The 17,634-nt window shown below is 42.6% G+C and overlaps 1 protein-coding gene across 2 annotated transcripts in view; it reads right to left on the bottom strand.

The window, feature by feature from the left end:
- The window catches only part of AP3S2 (adaptor related protein complex 3 subunit sigma 2), a 52,876-nt gene that overhangs the window by 11,668 nt on the left and 23,574 nt on the right, over positions 1–17,634 (bottom strand). The window contains exon 4 of one of the 2 annotated variants that reach the window (XM_045899403.3): positions 15,425–15,496. The exons of the other annotated variant lie outside the window; for it this stretch is intronic. Within the exon in view, the coding sequence (XP_045755359.1) occupies positions 15,425–15,496 (72 nt within the window). The remainder of the gene's footprint in view (positions 1–15,424; positions 15,497–17,634) is intronic. 2 annotated transcript variants of the gene reach the window in all.

The raw sequence follows: 17,634 nt of genomic DNA, 5'->3' as shown, positions 1-17,634 counted from the left end.
ACCTAGAATGTAGTATCACTGAGCAGCCCCGCATCTACATCTAAATACCATGAAGAATACTGCTTCTTTAGTAAAATCCAGTTCTATACTGGGATGGCAGGAACCTATCTAGCAGAACTCCTCAGGCAGAGGGGGTCGGTAAGATCTTTTGAGACACCAGTGGCACATGAAGGCACACCACACTCCAGGCTTAATCCCATCCACAGAAGCCTCTGGACTAGATCAATCCCACCCCAGATTCTTGCACTGGAGGACAAAAGCCTATAGTACCACAAAAGGCAAGGGCTCCATCCCCACTACCTACCCCTACTTTCATATCTTTCTAAAAACAACCGTGTTATCACACAGAAGACAGTACAACACTCATCAAATACAAAAGAGCACAGCCACAGTGCTTGTACTGGGACAGTGGGATACCAGTATTTTCCTACTTACATTTTAAGAAAGAATCACTGATAAGATATATACTCTGCTATATTAAAAGCTAAGTGCTGGGGTGCCTGGCTGCTCCGTTAGAAAAACGTGTGGCTCTTGAGCTCGGGGTTGTGAGTTCAAGCCCCACGCTGGGTGTAGAGATTACTTAAAAAAAAAAAAGCTAAGTGCTGATAACTTTTTTGACCTCTTCTTGGCTTGGCTGGTTTCATTAATTCCTAGGAAAGACCTCTGGAGAGTAAGGAGGGAAGAAATTCTCGGTAATACTGGATGGCAGTGGCTCTCAACAGGCCAAAGCATGGGCTCAGTACTGCTAAGGGGAAAAGAAAGTCATATGAGAGTCATCTTGGCCCAGAGTCAGCCTCTAGTTCCCGTATTATCTATTTTAGAGAGAAATGAAAAGGGGAAGAGGACATAAAAAGGCGTTTCAGGAACCTGATACTCAAGCCTTCTCTCTTCTCCCTACTTTCGTTCCAAAGTCCAATGTTTTATCAGTTTTGAAACATGCTGAGGACTGCCTGTCCTCATCTCCGTGGCTTGCCTTTCATTTCACTTGTCTGCAAATGAACCATGGTAATTAGACTCAACAACCATCGGCTGAGTGTCTATGTAGATGTAACTGCAATGAACAACAAGGACCACATAGAGAAGTACCAGGCATACCTGGTTCCACTGGGAAGTTGATTCTCTAGCTAGAGATAAAACATAGCATGAAAGGGTCAAACATTAACTCACCATATTAAACTATTTTAATGGAAACCTTCAAAAATGTAGAAGATATGAATAGACATTTTTCCAAAGAAGACATACAGATTGCCAATACATACATGGAAAGATGCTCAAAATCCCTAATCCTCAGAGAAATTCAAATCAAAACCACAAGGAGATCACCTCACATCAGTCAGAATGGCTAATATCAAAAACACAAGAAACAGTAAGTGAGTAAGTGTTGGCGAGGATGTGGAGAAAAAGGAACCCTCATGCACTGTTGGTGGGAATGTAAACTGATGCAGCCACTATGGAGAACAGTATGGAGGTTCCTCAAAAAATTAAAAATAGAATTATCCTATGATCCAGTAATTCCACTTCTGGATATTTATCTGAAGAAAATGAAAACACGAAATTGAAAAGATACATGTACCCTCATGTTCACTGCGGCATTACTTACAATAGCCAAGACATGGGAAAAAATCTATGTCCATCAATGTATGAATGGATAAAGAAATTGTGGAATATATATACACACAATGGAACATTATTCAGCCACAAAAGGGGAAATTTTGCCATTTATGACAACATGGATGGACCTCGAGGGCATTACACTAAATGAAGTAAGTCAGAAAGAGAAAGACAAATACTGTATGATCTCTGTTACATATGGAATCTTTTTTTTAAAGATTTTAGAGAGAGAAAGATAGAGTGCACATGTACCTGTTGGGGGGAGGGGAGAAGAGGCAGAGGGGCAGGGAAAGGGAGAGGGAAAGAATCCCAAGCAGACTCCATGCTGAGTGTGGAGCCCGACGCTGGGCTCAATCTCACAACCCTGAGTTCATGACCTGAGCCGAAACCAAGAGTCGGATGCTCAACCGACTGAGCCACCCACATGTCCCTCTTATATATGGTATCTTAAAAAAAACAAACAGGGCGCCTGGGTGGCTCAGTTGGTTAAGCGACTGCCTTCGGCTCAGGTCATGATCCTGGAGTCCCAGGATCGAGTCCCGCATCGGGCTCCCTGCTCGGCGGGGAGTCTGCTTCTCCCTCTGACCCTCCTCCCTCTCATGCTCTCTGTCTCTCATTCTCTCTCTCTCAAATAAATAAATAAAATCTTTAAAAAACAAACAAACAAACAAACAAAAACCAACCAAGCTCATAAATATAGAGAACAGACGATGGTTGTCAGAGGCAGGGAGAAAGGGGATGATAGTGAAGGGGGTGGGAGAAATGTGCCAATGGGGTCAAAAAGTAAAAAAATTTTTAAAAAGAGAGCGATACAACATGTGCATAACTGGTATGCCAGAAAAAGAAATGGAACAATAGGAGAGAGAAAATATATTCAAAGATTAATAGAAAAAATACATAACTTGATTTTACATATTGAAAAGATCAGATGATATCCCAGAAAAACTGATTCAGAATGATTAACACAAGACTAGGAGCTCCAGGTTTTATAATGTTTTGAAGGGTGAGAAAACAAACCTCAAAATCTGGAATTTGGAGATTGATGCACCCAGCTAGAATAAAAAGATAAATGGCAAGCAAGGCAAAAAAAGAAAAAAAAAAGAAAGAAGCAACAAGTGTTTTTACATGCATGCTTGTATGTATATTCATGCTTATGTATAAGTGAGATAAACAACAGCAATGACACAAGGGACAGCAGAGAGGCATTGGGGTTATTTATTATTTTGTTACTCTAAAGAATCTGCACTGCCAAAGAAATTATGCTGTAGAGAAACATTACATAACAAAACTGTTGATGCTGAATTACTAGGTGGAAAATAAACTACCTGGGTATAGAATGGTAAAAAAAGACCAAAAAAAGTATACTTCACATTCTTATGGCTTCTAAAACAGAATACGGTGAACACAATTTAGGTTTTTCTTCGCTGCTCGTTGTTAATATCCGTTAGTGAATGCACCCTGACTCTGAGATGCCCCTGAGGGACATAGCCACAGGGTTGTCTGGCCCCAAGCAGCTATTAAAGAAAGCAGGCAAAGAAACAAGCTGCTTTGTAAAGTTCCGTTTTTCTCTTTTCCTTGTTATGAGTGTCTCCTGAACTACATTTATGATCTCCTAATCCTCAGATGGAGACAGGACATTTGCACCGCTTCTTTCCAGATGTCTTGTCACGTAACTCCACAAACCTCAATCCCTCACCCTTGATTTCCCTTCTTTTTCACATTCATATGATCACACACTCTTTCAACAACACAGGAATGAGTCTAGTGAAATCTCATCTTACATCAGTTTAAGTTGTAAGCCGCCAGAAGAGATAGAAACATGTGTAGCCGCACATCCCTTACATCGCCTGTAGTCTTCCTCCACCAACGGCACTGCTGAAGTGGCCGGCTTGGTTAGGGGCCACCGACTGAAAAGCTGTACTGTATCTTTAAGCACTAAAATCACTCCAAGCACCAGATGATGCTTATGAGAGGCACATGATAGGTGTTAAAGAGCAGAGACAAAGAAGAGCCGGATTCACACTCACTGCAGGCACACACGAACTGAGCAGAATTGTGGATGGAATCATTCTGTATTTGGAATTGTTATCCTCCATCTTTGTTCCAAAGGGTGAACGTTGAATCCGTATAAGCTAAACGTGTACATGTGAGCCCACTGTACTCCCTATACACAAGATGATGTGTTAGGTTTGAGGCATTCACTCATTTTCACCAAAAGGATGTTACCTGTAACAATATCTGTTTTCAAATATGCTTAACATCACAGAATGGTAAGAGCTGGAAGGAGGAAAGGAAGATAAGATGTGAACCCTGTCCTCAAAAGGCTTAGAATCAAATTAAGGAAGATAAAACATGTACAAAATGAACTGTGATAAAAGGAAGAGTACTGTGAGAGTACTATGACCCAAGTACAAAATGCTATGGGAGTTCAGAGGAGGGTGGGTCTCGAACTGATAAGTGTAGGAAAAGGCGTGTGGGCAGAGAGGACGGCAGATTGCCCTGCAACTCATTAACTATTCTCCATGCTCTGCTAACAATTCTTTAATAAAAGGATTCCTCACTCGCTGGCTTCATGTTTGACACTGAGTATGAACAGGTGACCGCAGCAAAGCATGCTCATTGCATATTATTCCTTCTTTCCTCATTTTTTATTTTTCCCAAAGAATGACTATTATGGGGGCGCCTGGGTGGCTCAATCGTTAAGCATCTGCCTTCGGCATCGGGCTCCCTGCTCCATGAGGAGTCTGCTTCTCCCTCCCCCACTCCCCCTGCTTGTTGTGTTCCTTCTCTCATTGTGTCTCTCTCTGTCAAATAAATAAATAAAATCTCTTAAGGAAAAAAAAAAAAAAGAATGCCTATTATGAGTTGGGAGTGCTCTGTGAAGTAAATTTTTAAAGATGTCCCAGCAGGACTTTTCCTTACCTGTCTACTGTCTCATCCTCCTTCATTTCCTACCTATCTTCAGTATTTTACAATACTGGTCCCAAATGCTAAGCACAGTACTAGGTAAAGAAAATGAGCCAGGCCTTGTCCTCTTGCGTTTTATCCTCTCTCTGATTGATGACCTGCTAACAAAACATGACCCAGATACATCTTCCACACTGAGGATGCCAGAGCAGGAGAGGACACTAAGGGCAGCATATGGAGAGCATAGACTCTGGAATCAGCAAGCCTACGGTCTGAATTCTGTCTCTGCTACTTATCAATATTGTGTGGCCTTACGGAAACTGAGGTTTCCTATCTCTAAGCTCAGTTTCTTCTTCTGTAAAATGGGGAGAATTACAGTTCTCATCTGATTGGCCTAGTCCAAAGACAAAGTAAGATGATGCAGGAAATAAATGAGACATTGTATTTCAAGCACTTAGCTATTATGTGCCTGAAATATAAATAAGTACTTGATGAATACTAGGTAATGGAGTAATTACAATCAAAGTCATCTTGTCCAACCTCCTTCCCGTTGCAGGTATTCTTTAGCTCTTGAGACAGAATAGATCCTTCACCTAAGTAGACAGCAGTAACTGTCAGAACATTTTTAACTATTCTGAGCGGCACTAACTGTCAGAACGTTAACTGTTCTGAGCTGCAGTATGCTTGGAACCACTTCCATCCCCTGGCCTTACCTCTGCCCAGTGAAGCAGCAAAGAATAAGTCCCTGCCCTCTACTCTGGGATTCTATCACTCTTTTTAATCTGACCAAATGGCAGGCAGTCAGGTAAAGGAAGAACAATTTATGTGACCATCAAGAAAAAATTCTAAATGCCAGGCTCCGATCCACAAACTTGTTCCTAAGGAGATGAAGTTCCCGTTCCTTCTAAAGCACTGCTTCTGGGATGGCCTTGGACCCTGCTCCACCCTCTCCAGCCCTTTCTCAGCTGGGTCAAAAACTTATAAAGCTATGACATCCTTAAAGACAAGTTATATCAATAACTCAGTATTGCTGTAGCACAAAGTTCGAAGCAGGAAATGGTGAGAGGTGAGCCTAGAGAGGCAGGCTGGGACAGATGTCAGAGGTCTTTGTAAACAATGTGAAGGGGCCTCAGTGCCATCCCATTGGCAGTGGTCCCCAACTCCTTCTACACTCATGAAAACCCATTTGTATGACACACTTCCTCAATCACTCAGGTGTCATTTCGCATTCATAAGGGTTCTCAGGAGGCAGGGCAAGGAGCGAGGCATGTCCTCCTCCTTCTCTGTAAGAATCACTGCTGTGTAGGATACAGAGCCACTGAATAATTCAGACGAGGGAGGGAGACAGTCAAAACACATTTTTAATGTCATTAGGTGGGTGTGTAAAGGATGGATTTAAGGGAGTAATACTGGAGCCAAAGAGAACAGTGGGGAAAAAAGTAAAAATAAGGATCACCATTTGTTGAACTTGGCAATTACTCACTAAATCCAATCCTCAAAATAACCAAGAGCGGTAGCTGTTACTGTACTTCACCAAAGCCAAGTTACTCCACCCCACTGATTATAAAACACACCATTACTTTATGTACCACTAAAAGAGAAAAATGTTGCCAATTAAACTATGAAATTCCAGTGATGTAAGACAAATCTTGACTTGAGATGTTAAAATCAAAAATATTACCAAAAATGGGAGTCTAAAAATCAATGAAGTATGTATCGTCCCCGTTGCACAAGTGAAGACAATGAGGCACAAGGAGGTCTTCAAGAGGGTTTCCTAAGTCACACAATTAGAATCCAGTAAAGTCAGAAGTCTACAAGGCCACTTGAGGAAGAATCCCCTCAAGGAACACAGTGCTCTTCTGCACCAATCCAAAGGTTATCCATCTCCCAAGGGAGCAACGCAAAGCTGAGAGTGTCCTACCCTGAAAACTAGGGAGCAGGCACAGGTCAGAAACCTTCAAAGTCAAAACCTAATAAAAATCTGTTTACAGAAGAGGCCTCTACCTGTGCTGATCAGACATTATATCTGAAAAGTACTTTGAAAATTAAAAACAAACAAAAAAACAGATACACAGATACAGAATTAGGACCTTTATTACATGTCAACCAATCAACTATATTTGAGTGCCCTGTGCTGCTCAGAAGACCAACACAGCATTACAAATGGACATTATTCCATATACTGGAAACAATTAGGACTAAAAACTTTAGAGCAAGGGCATGGCAAATAACTTGGAGAACCCCAGAACACTGGAATTCAGAGAAGAGTTCATCAAATGTAAAACGTGGGCTGGGCCTTAAAGCCTGGAAAGCTTGACAGGGGGACGTGAGGGTGCTGGGAGTGAAGGTGGACTGGTGTGGGCACAGGCAGAAAGGTGCGAATTGACATGGTATGTATGGAAGACACGTCTCACGGGCCTGAGGGGTCTGGGTCCCCAAGCAGAGGGATCCTATGGGCCATGAGGCTCCACAATCCAGAGATCCCTGGAAGCAAAAGGGAAGAATGTCGAACGAAGGGAAAATGGTAGAAATGTTTTCTATGGAAGATCAGACCAGTGAGGGAGGCTGGGGGAAAGACTGGATATAGCTGCTGGAGCTACATGTTAGTTTCCTGGATTTAGGTCATGGGAAGGAAAAAAAGAAAAAAGAGAAAAGGTAGAAGTGAACCTGGAGAAAATACTGAAAGAAGCATCAAGACCACCTGGTGATCACTTAGAACTAGAAGGTAAAAGCAGGCATCCCTGAGTCTCCATGCCTTAAAGCAAGAGGATGTTGCCAACAGGCTGGGGAAGTTGAGGAGAAGATACTGGGTGGAGAGGTTAGTGAGTGAAAGGTAGGCAGGAAAGGAGGTGGATCGAGAATATGAGTGGTCCGGTGTGGTGGCAGGTCATCCAGATGAAGGGGTATCGCACTCTGGGAAACGTAGCCTTTAGCTTGATCAGAATGAAATGTAGATGTTGTGGGGCACCTGGGTAGCTCAGCCGGTTGGGTGTCTGTTGGTTTTGGCTCGAGTCCTGTTCTCAGGGTCGTGGGATCAAGCCCCGCGTCCGGCTTCGTGCTCAGCACGGAGTTTTCTTGGGATTCTCTCCCTGTCCCTCTGCCCCTTCCCCCCACTTGCGCACAGGCACTCTCGCTCTCTCGCTCTAAAATAAAATACATTTTTAAAATCTTTAAAAAAAAAAAAGAAAAGAAAGAAATGTAGATGTCATCCCCCATCTACATCAAAGCACATGTGTGCTCAAGGGTGAATGCACAAAGAGAAAGCCAGCAGGGTACCCAGGAACTGAGATATGGGGCACATACCCAGTTCTCTCACTCTGTAGGGAGGGAAAGGAGCAGCAATCTTAAAGCCCAAGAAGTTGGGCCCAGTCAGCAGAGAGCCTTCCATTCCTTTCCTGAGGTTTCCATAACCAACATCATTAAACATGATACATGCAGGGCAAATTCAGGTATGTAGATTCTGAAAATCTAAAGGGCCGCATTTATGTAGTGACTGGGCAAAAAAACAGGGAAGTACTCAGCTCCTGGCTTTGACCAGATGACTTTTCTTCAGTACTCTCAGCAGTTAAACCAGCAGGGCCACGTGGGCCCAGGCAGGTCTCTGCCACAGCTGCCGAAAATCTCTTATGGTACCATGGTACAGACCCAGCTGACATCACAAATGGGTTCAATAATTTGTTCTCTACAGAATGTGAACCTTAATTCTTGAGGTCATAAACAGATAAGGCCACAAAGATTTCACAATGACTGAGAATTAAATGTAGTGTATTGTTTTCACCACGCCTGTAGATACATCTGCTTTCAGACTCATAAACGTATCCTAAGGCACACTCTGGGCCATTAGCCTTTCTTGGCACACATTCCCTCGGCCCTCCCCACTTGTGCTCTGGGCATAAATCATAGTTCCTAGGCTAGGGTGAAGGGGCTAGTTTGCAGACCATCTAATAATTTATCCAGCTTCAAGCTCAGACTTTGCCTTAGAGCAGGAGAGAGTAATTTAACTGTTTGCTGTGCTAGGCAATAAAGCTTGTAGAGAGAGAGAACTACCTGTATTCCTCAGTGCAGTGGGCCTTAAGACCCCAAGCAATAAACAGGCAATATATGCACATGGTACCAACATTTCTCGAACATTTCACCCTTCCTTGAAGGGTGAGTCAGAATTGTCAGTCTGGAGATGCAGGGGGCTAGAGATTCGGTTTTGGATGTGAGTGAGTCTGAACTGAAGTGAGTTCAGTTGGCAATTTAGAAGTCACCAGCAAACAGATGACTGTATGAGATTTCCTAAGAAGACAGCATCTAAAAGAAGAGAAAAGAGACTAAACTACGAGAGAAGAAGCCTAAAAGGCCAGATGGAATGGCCAGAAAGGTAGAGAAAAGACCAGGTAAACATGTATGATGGGAACTAGGAACAAAGAATGCTTTAAGGAGGAGGAAGTGTGCAAACAGCTCGGTGAGAAGATCCCTGGAAAATGCCCACTGGACGCAGCACCACAGAGGACGAGGATCTCAGGTCCGCTCACCCCTCACTCCTTCACACTGTGCTCCCACCCCAGAGGGCACCTGCCTGTGTATCAGGCAGGGGCCCTGTGGCATTCGGTTGAGGGGGTCAGGAATGCTAAATACCAGCAATTCAGTGAAAAACTGCACTACCCGAAATGCTGATAATGCCTGCACTGGCTGACTCTGTGTAGATGGAGCTGAGTTTATGGGTGGTTCCAAGTCTCCCCGAACGTCCACACGCTCCTCCCCCCCCTTCGCCATACAGTCACTTCCTACTGCTTTGTCTCCTAGAATTCTGGTTATGGAATTAAAAATGGACAAATTCTGTAAACTTCTACATATCTAGCATAATATTCATGCTTTAAAACTTATCTCAAATTCTGAGATCTGAGCTTTAATGCAAAGAATGTGGGTTTTTATTCCGGGCATTTCAGCCCGAGCGTCAGCTTGCTGATCTGTTACACAGGGGTATTACCACCTCCTTTATAAAAGATGTCTGGGCGTAAAGTTCCTAGCGCAATGCCTGGCACCAGGCAGCTGCCCAATCAATATTAATTTCCTTTTTCATGACTACCCCTCCCCTTGATGAGTGCTCTACTCAGGAATTTATTCAGCTTTCACTGCTCCTCTCTGGCAGCACTGATCTTCTACCGCACGCTGCTCGGGTTTTTCCCCAGCTACTTGACTTTGGGCCGCCACACCTGTGGTACTCGCCCAGCCTCACCCACGTTGTTATGACTCAGCAAAGGCCACTGCGCTCAGTAGGCTGCCTAACACGCTCCATGTCTAGGACCCCAGACGCCCAGCCAGAGCGCAGCGGGGCCGCCATCTACCCTGGCCACTCCCATTTCAGAGCCTAGCCTCAGAAACAGCCATCTCTTCAAAGTCCCGCTTTTCTTTCTCTACCACGGATCACATATCATTAAATCAAAGAACTCACAGTTAGGTACTATATTATTCTATATCAATAATTCATATACACTTTAGTTTTACAAAGTACAAGATGCAGATATACTATATATATGTGACTAAATGCAGTGCTTGTGCTCACTTCTATAAAAAGTAGTGCAAGACAAGAGCTCCCTCATATAACACCATGCCTACCGAGAAATTACACTCAACTTATGGCATCTTTTCCAAAAATGTTGCTTACTCCAAGACCAAGGAACGTCTCTATGGGATTCAACCTTCTAGCTGGACTATCAGCTTCTTGAGGGTAGGGCATTTGTCTTTTCCATCTTTGCATCTCCATATCTAGCACAGGGTCCTTCTCATTAGTAAATGTTTGTTATTCATCTGATAAACAGAGTGGGAAAAAAGACAAACATTCTCAACAGACATTAGTACTTTAGGTCAGAGAGCCAAGGTAAGGATAGATGATTTGAGGAAAGCCTTTACAAGGAAAGAGGTATCTGTCTCCCAGATAAGGAAGCAATTTATTCTGTTAAGGAATTTTAATTTCCTAAATCACCTTAAATTCATGTGAGAGGTATAGGATAGGAATGTCATAAATTCTGGTAGAGAAACTGAAAAGCTGTTACATGAGATGCCTTTTTCTAAGAGTCAACCATGCTTCCCTCTTTCATGAGCATTCCTGTATCTTTCGGATACCAAAACTTCTAGGTTCCTGCCCGTAAACTGATCCTGAAGCAAATGTCAGCTTTCCCTCTAAGAAAATAAATGAAAAAAGTGTGGTAGTCATTAGTAACACTCAAAGCTATTGCAGGTTTCCCCCAGTCCTGGGCACATGGCAGGAAGGCACTTCCCTAGCCACTTAGGTGTGGGCAGGTGACTTGCCCGGACCAATGAAATGTGAGTACAGTGAGTATAGTGGGTACAGCGTGGCACTTGAAGAGCCAGGGCACAAGTGTCCAGCTGAAAGTACATGTTGAGGAGGATTTCATCAGCCTGAACACCCAAGTGACTATAGTGAACAGAGACACCACAACGGCCACACAGCATGAGTGAGAAATAAATCCTGTTGCTATATAAGCTCCTGGAATTTTGGAGTTATATATTACCTCATCTACCTAGATTGATACAAACATCAAGCCTGACAAAGGGTTCTCAACTAGGGAACCCTCTCTTGCATCATAAAGGATAACAGCAAGAACAGAACTGATCTCAATTCCAGCCTTTTAGGGCACCTACAAATCAACAAAGTAATATGTAATGTGTTTTATCTGCAACCTATCCAAGTAATACCATTAACAGTAAGTTTTACTTACTATTGACTACAGTCTTGACAAACACTGGGTTTTACTGAAAAGGGAGGAAAACAAACCGAGAGCTCTAAAGGTCAGATTTTGCTGTCTTGTGTACACTATCATCCTAATGCCCTTAACCATTACTAAGGGACGATTAAACAAAGTCAATCGGCTCTCTGCAAGTTCAAGTGGCAGACAATGAGTCAGTGCAAAGTTCGAGTAAGGAAAGTGAAGCAGTGCAGCAGACGTTACGAGTGGTTTGGAGCGGTCTCCGCTTTTCTCTCTTTTTAAACAAAGTACAGTGACGTTAGAAATTTAAGAAACCATCATTGCTAGTCTCTGTCAGTTGTTCTGAAAGGATAAGATATTGGCCTCTGAAAAATATTCTGCTACAAAATTCTTACCCATCAAGCATCAGCAGAGAAGGGCTCAGGACACCCTGGGGCCAAAGGTTGGCCTAGGTTCCCCTCCTCTCTCTTAGGCATAGCCGGAAAGACACAGATAGCCAGGGATGGTCGGCACACCAACTAGCACCTTCTCGAGCACTAAAACTCAAACAGAATGTCTTATTCTTCTATGCCAAAACAGCAATTTCTTCATCACTAAAAACATGCAAAGTGTATGTCCCTCACTCTTTCTTCTATTCTTGGAGACTAGCAATCAGAATACCTGCTTCAACGCCACTAGGGTGTGGAGGGCCTTAATGAGCTCTATTATCACAAGCTCTATTCCCAGAAGGGACATTTTAAATAAAGCACCGTCCTTTATTACGTTTATGATCCTTTCATCTTGGGCTCACCAGTTCATTCCAATTTTGAGCCCTCAGCATTTTCCCATTTCAGCAGTCTATACTTAGCAAGAGATTTTTAAATTCCATACTGTGAGGTTTCTTGGCCTCACACACATGAGTGTTCCAAAGATTCCCAGGTCACTAGACTCATGAGGTTGTTCATGATTTAAGCTGCTGCAGGCTGGGTAAAGTCTGATTTCAGAGTCTCTGGGGTAGTCTTCAGTCCATACTGTGCCATTTGGAGCTTACCTTGCTTGCCTGGGGCGTTTGGTTCCCTTTTGCTTTTGGAAATCCCCAAACAGCTCAATGTCATGACTAGGTTGGGTGTTGATGTTAATATATTATATATATTCAATATATAGTTCAATAACTATATATTGAATAACAGTATTTTTTAGTGTTAGATTTCAAATATGTTAATTATGCTGTGGTTAAATTGCTGTGTTAAATTACAGAATTATGCACAACATATTATATAAGACAATGTCCTTGTTCTCGGAGAGGTCTACTGAAGTATTTAGGGATGAGAGGTCATGACGTCTACAACTAACTTGGATGGGTCGAGAAGAAAACTATATATGTAAATAGAGAGATGTAAAAGCAAATGTACCAAATGTTAATAACTGGTGAATGTAAGAACAGATATAAGGAGTCTATGGAGAGAAGCAACAGGTTTTAGTGACTGACTGGCTATTGGTGGCAAAGAAGGGGGGGGCAAAGTTTTGATGTTCTGAATGTACTTGCCAGAGGATGGTGGCAGCACCCATGGAAAAGGGAGGCTGGAGGAGGAAGTTTTCAGGAGACACATGCCGAATCTGGCTCTGGGTAAGAAGTGGCAGGAAGAAGTAAGATGCTGGAATGAAAGGAGTAAGAAATGCCATGCAGCAGTGGGAAATACAGGGACGGGACTCAGGCCATACTGGACTAGAAATGCCAAGTTTGGAAATTACCCAGACGGATAATTTAAGTAGGAGAACAGGATGAGATCTAAGCTAGAAACAGGAGTGTGAGAAGAGCGAGGTAAGAGATGACTGACAACATAAGTTAGTGACAGAGATGGGAAGAGAGTAAGAGAAGAGCCAGGAAGGTTCTATGTAACAGAAGCACAGGTGGAAAAAGGACTAAGAAGGCAGTACTTCTTGGAAGGATCAGTATGATCGAATGCTGCAGAAACCTTCCAGAAGGTGATACTGGTAAATAGGATTAGGAAAGTATCAGTGCCTTTTGGGTGAGAGTGAAAACCAGGAGACAGGGCTCCAGAAAGGGAACAGATGGAAGCAGAAATGCAAGACTGCATGCAAATCACTCATGCGTTCAAGATGTTCACCTTAAATGCAAGAGTGGAGATGAGATGCCAGTTAAAAGAATGAGAGAAGCAAGGGAAGAGCTGGGTTCTGTGAGAGACTGCAGTCACAGCTTAGAAGGAACAGATACAGACAGCTCAGAGACACTGTGGTGTATGGCGGGGAGAGACAGGAAGAGGATCTGGCTCTACACATGGGACGAAACACACTTTCCTTTAGGCCAGAAAGAAAGGGAGAGAGAGGAGCTGAAGAGACTTAGGGTAGAGAGGTTTCTTCAATCCAGAAGGATGGAGTTCAAGGTGACATTCCTATTGTCTTTTGACACTAAAACTCAAACAGAATGTCTTAACATGAGATTACTAGACCTATGTCATGGTTCATCTCTTTACAGACAGACTTCTCGGTAGAGAGCAGTGATGTAGGTCAGGTCCTTTGCCTACCTCTCAGTAGAAGGTCCTTTGCCTACCTCTCAGTAGAAGATACGCCTGAATTAGAGCAACCGCTCTACGTGAGGGCAAAGACAAGCCTGAGATGGAATTAAAAAAAGTCACCTGCTGTAAGACACCTTCAGACAGTATCAAGGTGAGCAGGGTGAGGTCCTGGCTCCTTGCGCCATCACTTTCCAAAGATCTCAGGAAATATGGATGGTAATTTCCTGATGTCACATGAGCAGCTAGTAATAGACAGTTTTATAAACTATAAAAGGAATCTGCAGCAGCAGCAAACTACTTTATGGAACTTATTTCAAGATAAGACACAGGAGAAAGAACAACATTTTGATGGCTTTTTACTTCCTTTTAAAGCCACCGCCACTAGCAGGGAGGGACACCAGGGTTGACCTATGGCTCACCTTAAAGGAAACTACAAGATAGCGCCTTGACCAACTGACATGCTTAAAGCAACTCTAAATGCTTGCGAAGAGGAGGCAAAGAGGTCTCTGAAGCTTCTAAGATTCTTTCATATGAAAAGGGAGAGTGACCACTTCAAAAGCACCAACGAGCTCTGGATGCCTTGGGCCTATCAGGGAACCCCAAGGCAAGTATCTCTGGCAAGAATGGGCGTCTGGGATTCTCTTGTGCCAGGATGCTCAGGGAGTCTTAATGCCAAGCTAGGTGTTGAGAGAGAAAACTTCACTCCTTCCAACATCCAACCTTAAGAACGCACTCACTGCATTCACCCAGAGAGTGTCATCTGAGAATCTCCAGAGAGTTAGCAGAGACTGGAGATCCTTTGAAAAACGACAAGAAAGTCCTCCAGATGGCAATGCTTGCAATGATGGATCTAAAAACAACTACCTCGTTGGGATGAAAATAGAGTAATAAAGGATCATGGCTTAGCAATGAGTTAACAATGAGTCGTTGTCTCCTAAAAAATCATTCGCTCTCTCCAAGGGCCATGGAGCATGGTGACAACAATCAGCTGAAGAAAACCGGGAGCAAACACACCTAAGGTGAACAGCACTGGATACAACATGAGCCCAGTTGGATAAAATACATGAGACAGCTCCTATCCCCTTGTTAGCTATCTCCCACCTTTAACTCGGCACATGGGGACATAGGCCATGTCAAAGTGATGCTGGCAGCACAAATCTGAGAACATGTACTTTGTACCACTTCAATTCTGCCTGACATCAGCTTCCCTACAGAGTATCACCTAACCTCAAACTCTGTTATAAATGTCTGAGTCACTGTGTTACTCTTTGGGAGTAACTAGCTAGGTCAAAGACCCTGTGTCATGATTCTTCCAAAGCTTCACTGTCACTGGATTATGCCAAGGGAACTCACTTTACAATCAACATCAAACAATTTCTCTCGCCATTGGTGTGGCAGCCAGGCATTATAGTGACATCACTGCTCTCTACCGAGAAGTCTGTCTGTAAAGAGATGAACCATGACATAGGTCTAGTAATCTCATGTTGTGTTAAAACTGGTAACAGATCTTAGCAAAACACTCCCAAAACTATTAAACTTAAGTTATTGAATGAAACACGTCTGGGACTACCCCCAGAGTAAAAAGCCACAAGAAAGAACATAAAGGTGTAGAGGTGGATAGACCTATCCTAGGCTTTTAATTTTCTAGTAACCCTGGTTAGGGAGAGAAGGTACCTTATCCATATGGAAGATCAAATCCAATTCACAAACATTTTCAAAACACTTATCCAGGGTCTCCACAAAAACCTAGGAAACAAGGAAAAACAGATCAAGAAATAGAAACATATTCACATCTTCATAAATGTCACATTTGAAAGTAAAGAGGGGCAGTCACAATACTACTTACCTTATGATAAATCTCAAAACAAACCAAAAAACTACCAGCTTCAGGCAATCACCCTACCTATCCCAATTTAGAGGGCACAGTCTAGGACAGGACAATCTTGTTTTTAGTATAGCAATACAACCAGCAGCAGACACATGGGCTTTTCTTCCCCCTTTACAAGGTGCTAATTTACATAGAAAAATAACAAACTGAAATACCAACTACTGCAGTCCTTTCCACAAGCCTCCATGTATACCCGTACAAAAAATTTTTACTATTACGGTGTTATCATAGTTTTGTCCTGCTAATTCCAGTTAACATTAACTTCAAAACACCTTTCCATGAATCACTTAACATACTCACAATTTTAAGTTTTTAACTTAATATAACATTTAAACAGAAAAGCAGACAAATGATGAGTACAGCTGAATGAATTTTCAGAATGAACACATCACATAATCAACCGCCATCCAAATACTGCAATGGAATACTCCCAGCTCCTAGATGCTCTCTTCATGCCCCTTCAGACAAAACACCCTCTCCAAAGGTAGCCACCATCCTGAGTTCTATCATCTCAGTTTAGTTCTTCCTGTCTGTGAATTTACATAGGTGACATCATACAACATGTATTCCTTTGGTCTGACTTCTTTCATTTAACAGTGCTGGTGAATTCCTCCATGCTGCTGCATGTCATAAAAGCTTGTTCATATTCACTACTGGATAGTATTTCATAGAAATATTTATGCATTCTCCTACAGATGGGACACTTGAGTTGTTTTCAGCTTTTGACTGGCTATAAACTAATAGAAATGGAAATCATATTTCTAGCTACTTTGGAAAACTCTTTGACATTATTTATATTATTTATTATTTATTGTTATTTTATTGTTTCAGCAATTCTACTCCTAGGTACATACCCAACAGAAATTTATATATATATGTATATACATATATATGCCCCAAAAAAACAACATAATTTCATAACAGCACTATCTATAACTCTTTACATTTTTATCAGTGGCTGAATTTTTTTCTATAAGGAGAACATACTTGAATAGGGGCTTATTTTCAATCCCTGGGCACTTGGTGAGCCCTTACAATCTAGCAACTCAAGTCCTTCAGTTTGGGAAAATTTTATCAAATAATTTGGTTGAGAATTTCCCCCTTTTCCTGTCTCTAGTCTTTCTTTTTGGAGCTGCTTCTGCTGATTTGTATCTGCTGATAACTGGAATTAGCAGCTGAGGTACTAGACCTCCTCATTTTCTTATCCCTTCCCTTCCAGTTTTCTCTCAGGTCTTTAATTTCTAAGAGAACATTTTGTTCCATCTTTCTTTTTTATTTAGCAGACCGTCTTTTTTGTTTTACTTCCCTGTGGCTTGAAGACAGGCGTTTGTTTTACTGTTGTCCTTTCTTTTATGGTCTCTATTTCCTCTACATTGCTTTTTCCGGTTTGTTCATTTTAGTCTTCACCTTCCATGTTAGAGGCTTTCCTCAGATTACTGATTAGCCTTGTTTTTTTAGTCATAAGAATCAAAGGCTGACTGGAAGCTCTGCAACCCTAGCTATTTGCTGGGGATCCTCCCCTTCATCCCTTTAGGCTTTTTTATTCCTTCCCCTCAGATTGCTCAAATTTCCCAGAGAAATTTTACAATCTCCAGACTGAAGATGAAAAGACTAGCTACCCGAAATTTGGGAGCAGAGTGGTGGCAAAGGGCTAGGAAGTCAGTATACAACATTCACAAGGCACACGTTCACTGATCCCCTTGCCGTGCACCATCAACCATGTCTGGTGTCCCCTCCAACCAGGACTTAGGGATCTAACTGCTGCTCAGGCAGCTTTCCCTGCCCAACTCCACACCACACCCAGGGGCTGTGCTGCCAGCTCTGAGCCTCGTGAGGCTTACGTGCAGTGAAGCAGCGTGGCTGTCGGCCTTCTCTACTGCTGGCCCAGGATGTGGCTCCCTTGGCCTTGCCAAGTCAATTACCATATTCTTTCCTCCTTTCAAAAAGTTCCTTGCTATTGTTTCCTCTCCTGTTCTGTGTGCGTGTGTGAGTGTAT

The sequence above is a fragment of the Mirounga angustirostris genome, unplaced genomic scaffold, assembly GCF_029215605.1.
Source record: "Mirounga angustirostris isolate CCGP_5_RB_7025 unplaced genomic scaffold, mMirAng1.0.hap1 SCAF_9, whole genome shotgun sequence".
Taxonomy (NCBI): Eukaryota; Metazoa; Chordata; class Mammalia; order Carnivora; family Phocidae; genus Mirounga; species Mirounga angustirostris.
The sequence above is the reverse complement of the archived record's forward strand: the minus strand, read 5'-3'. Positions and strand labels throughout refer to the sequence as shown.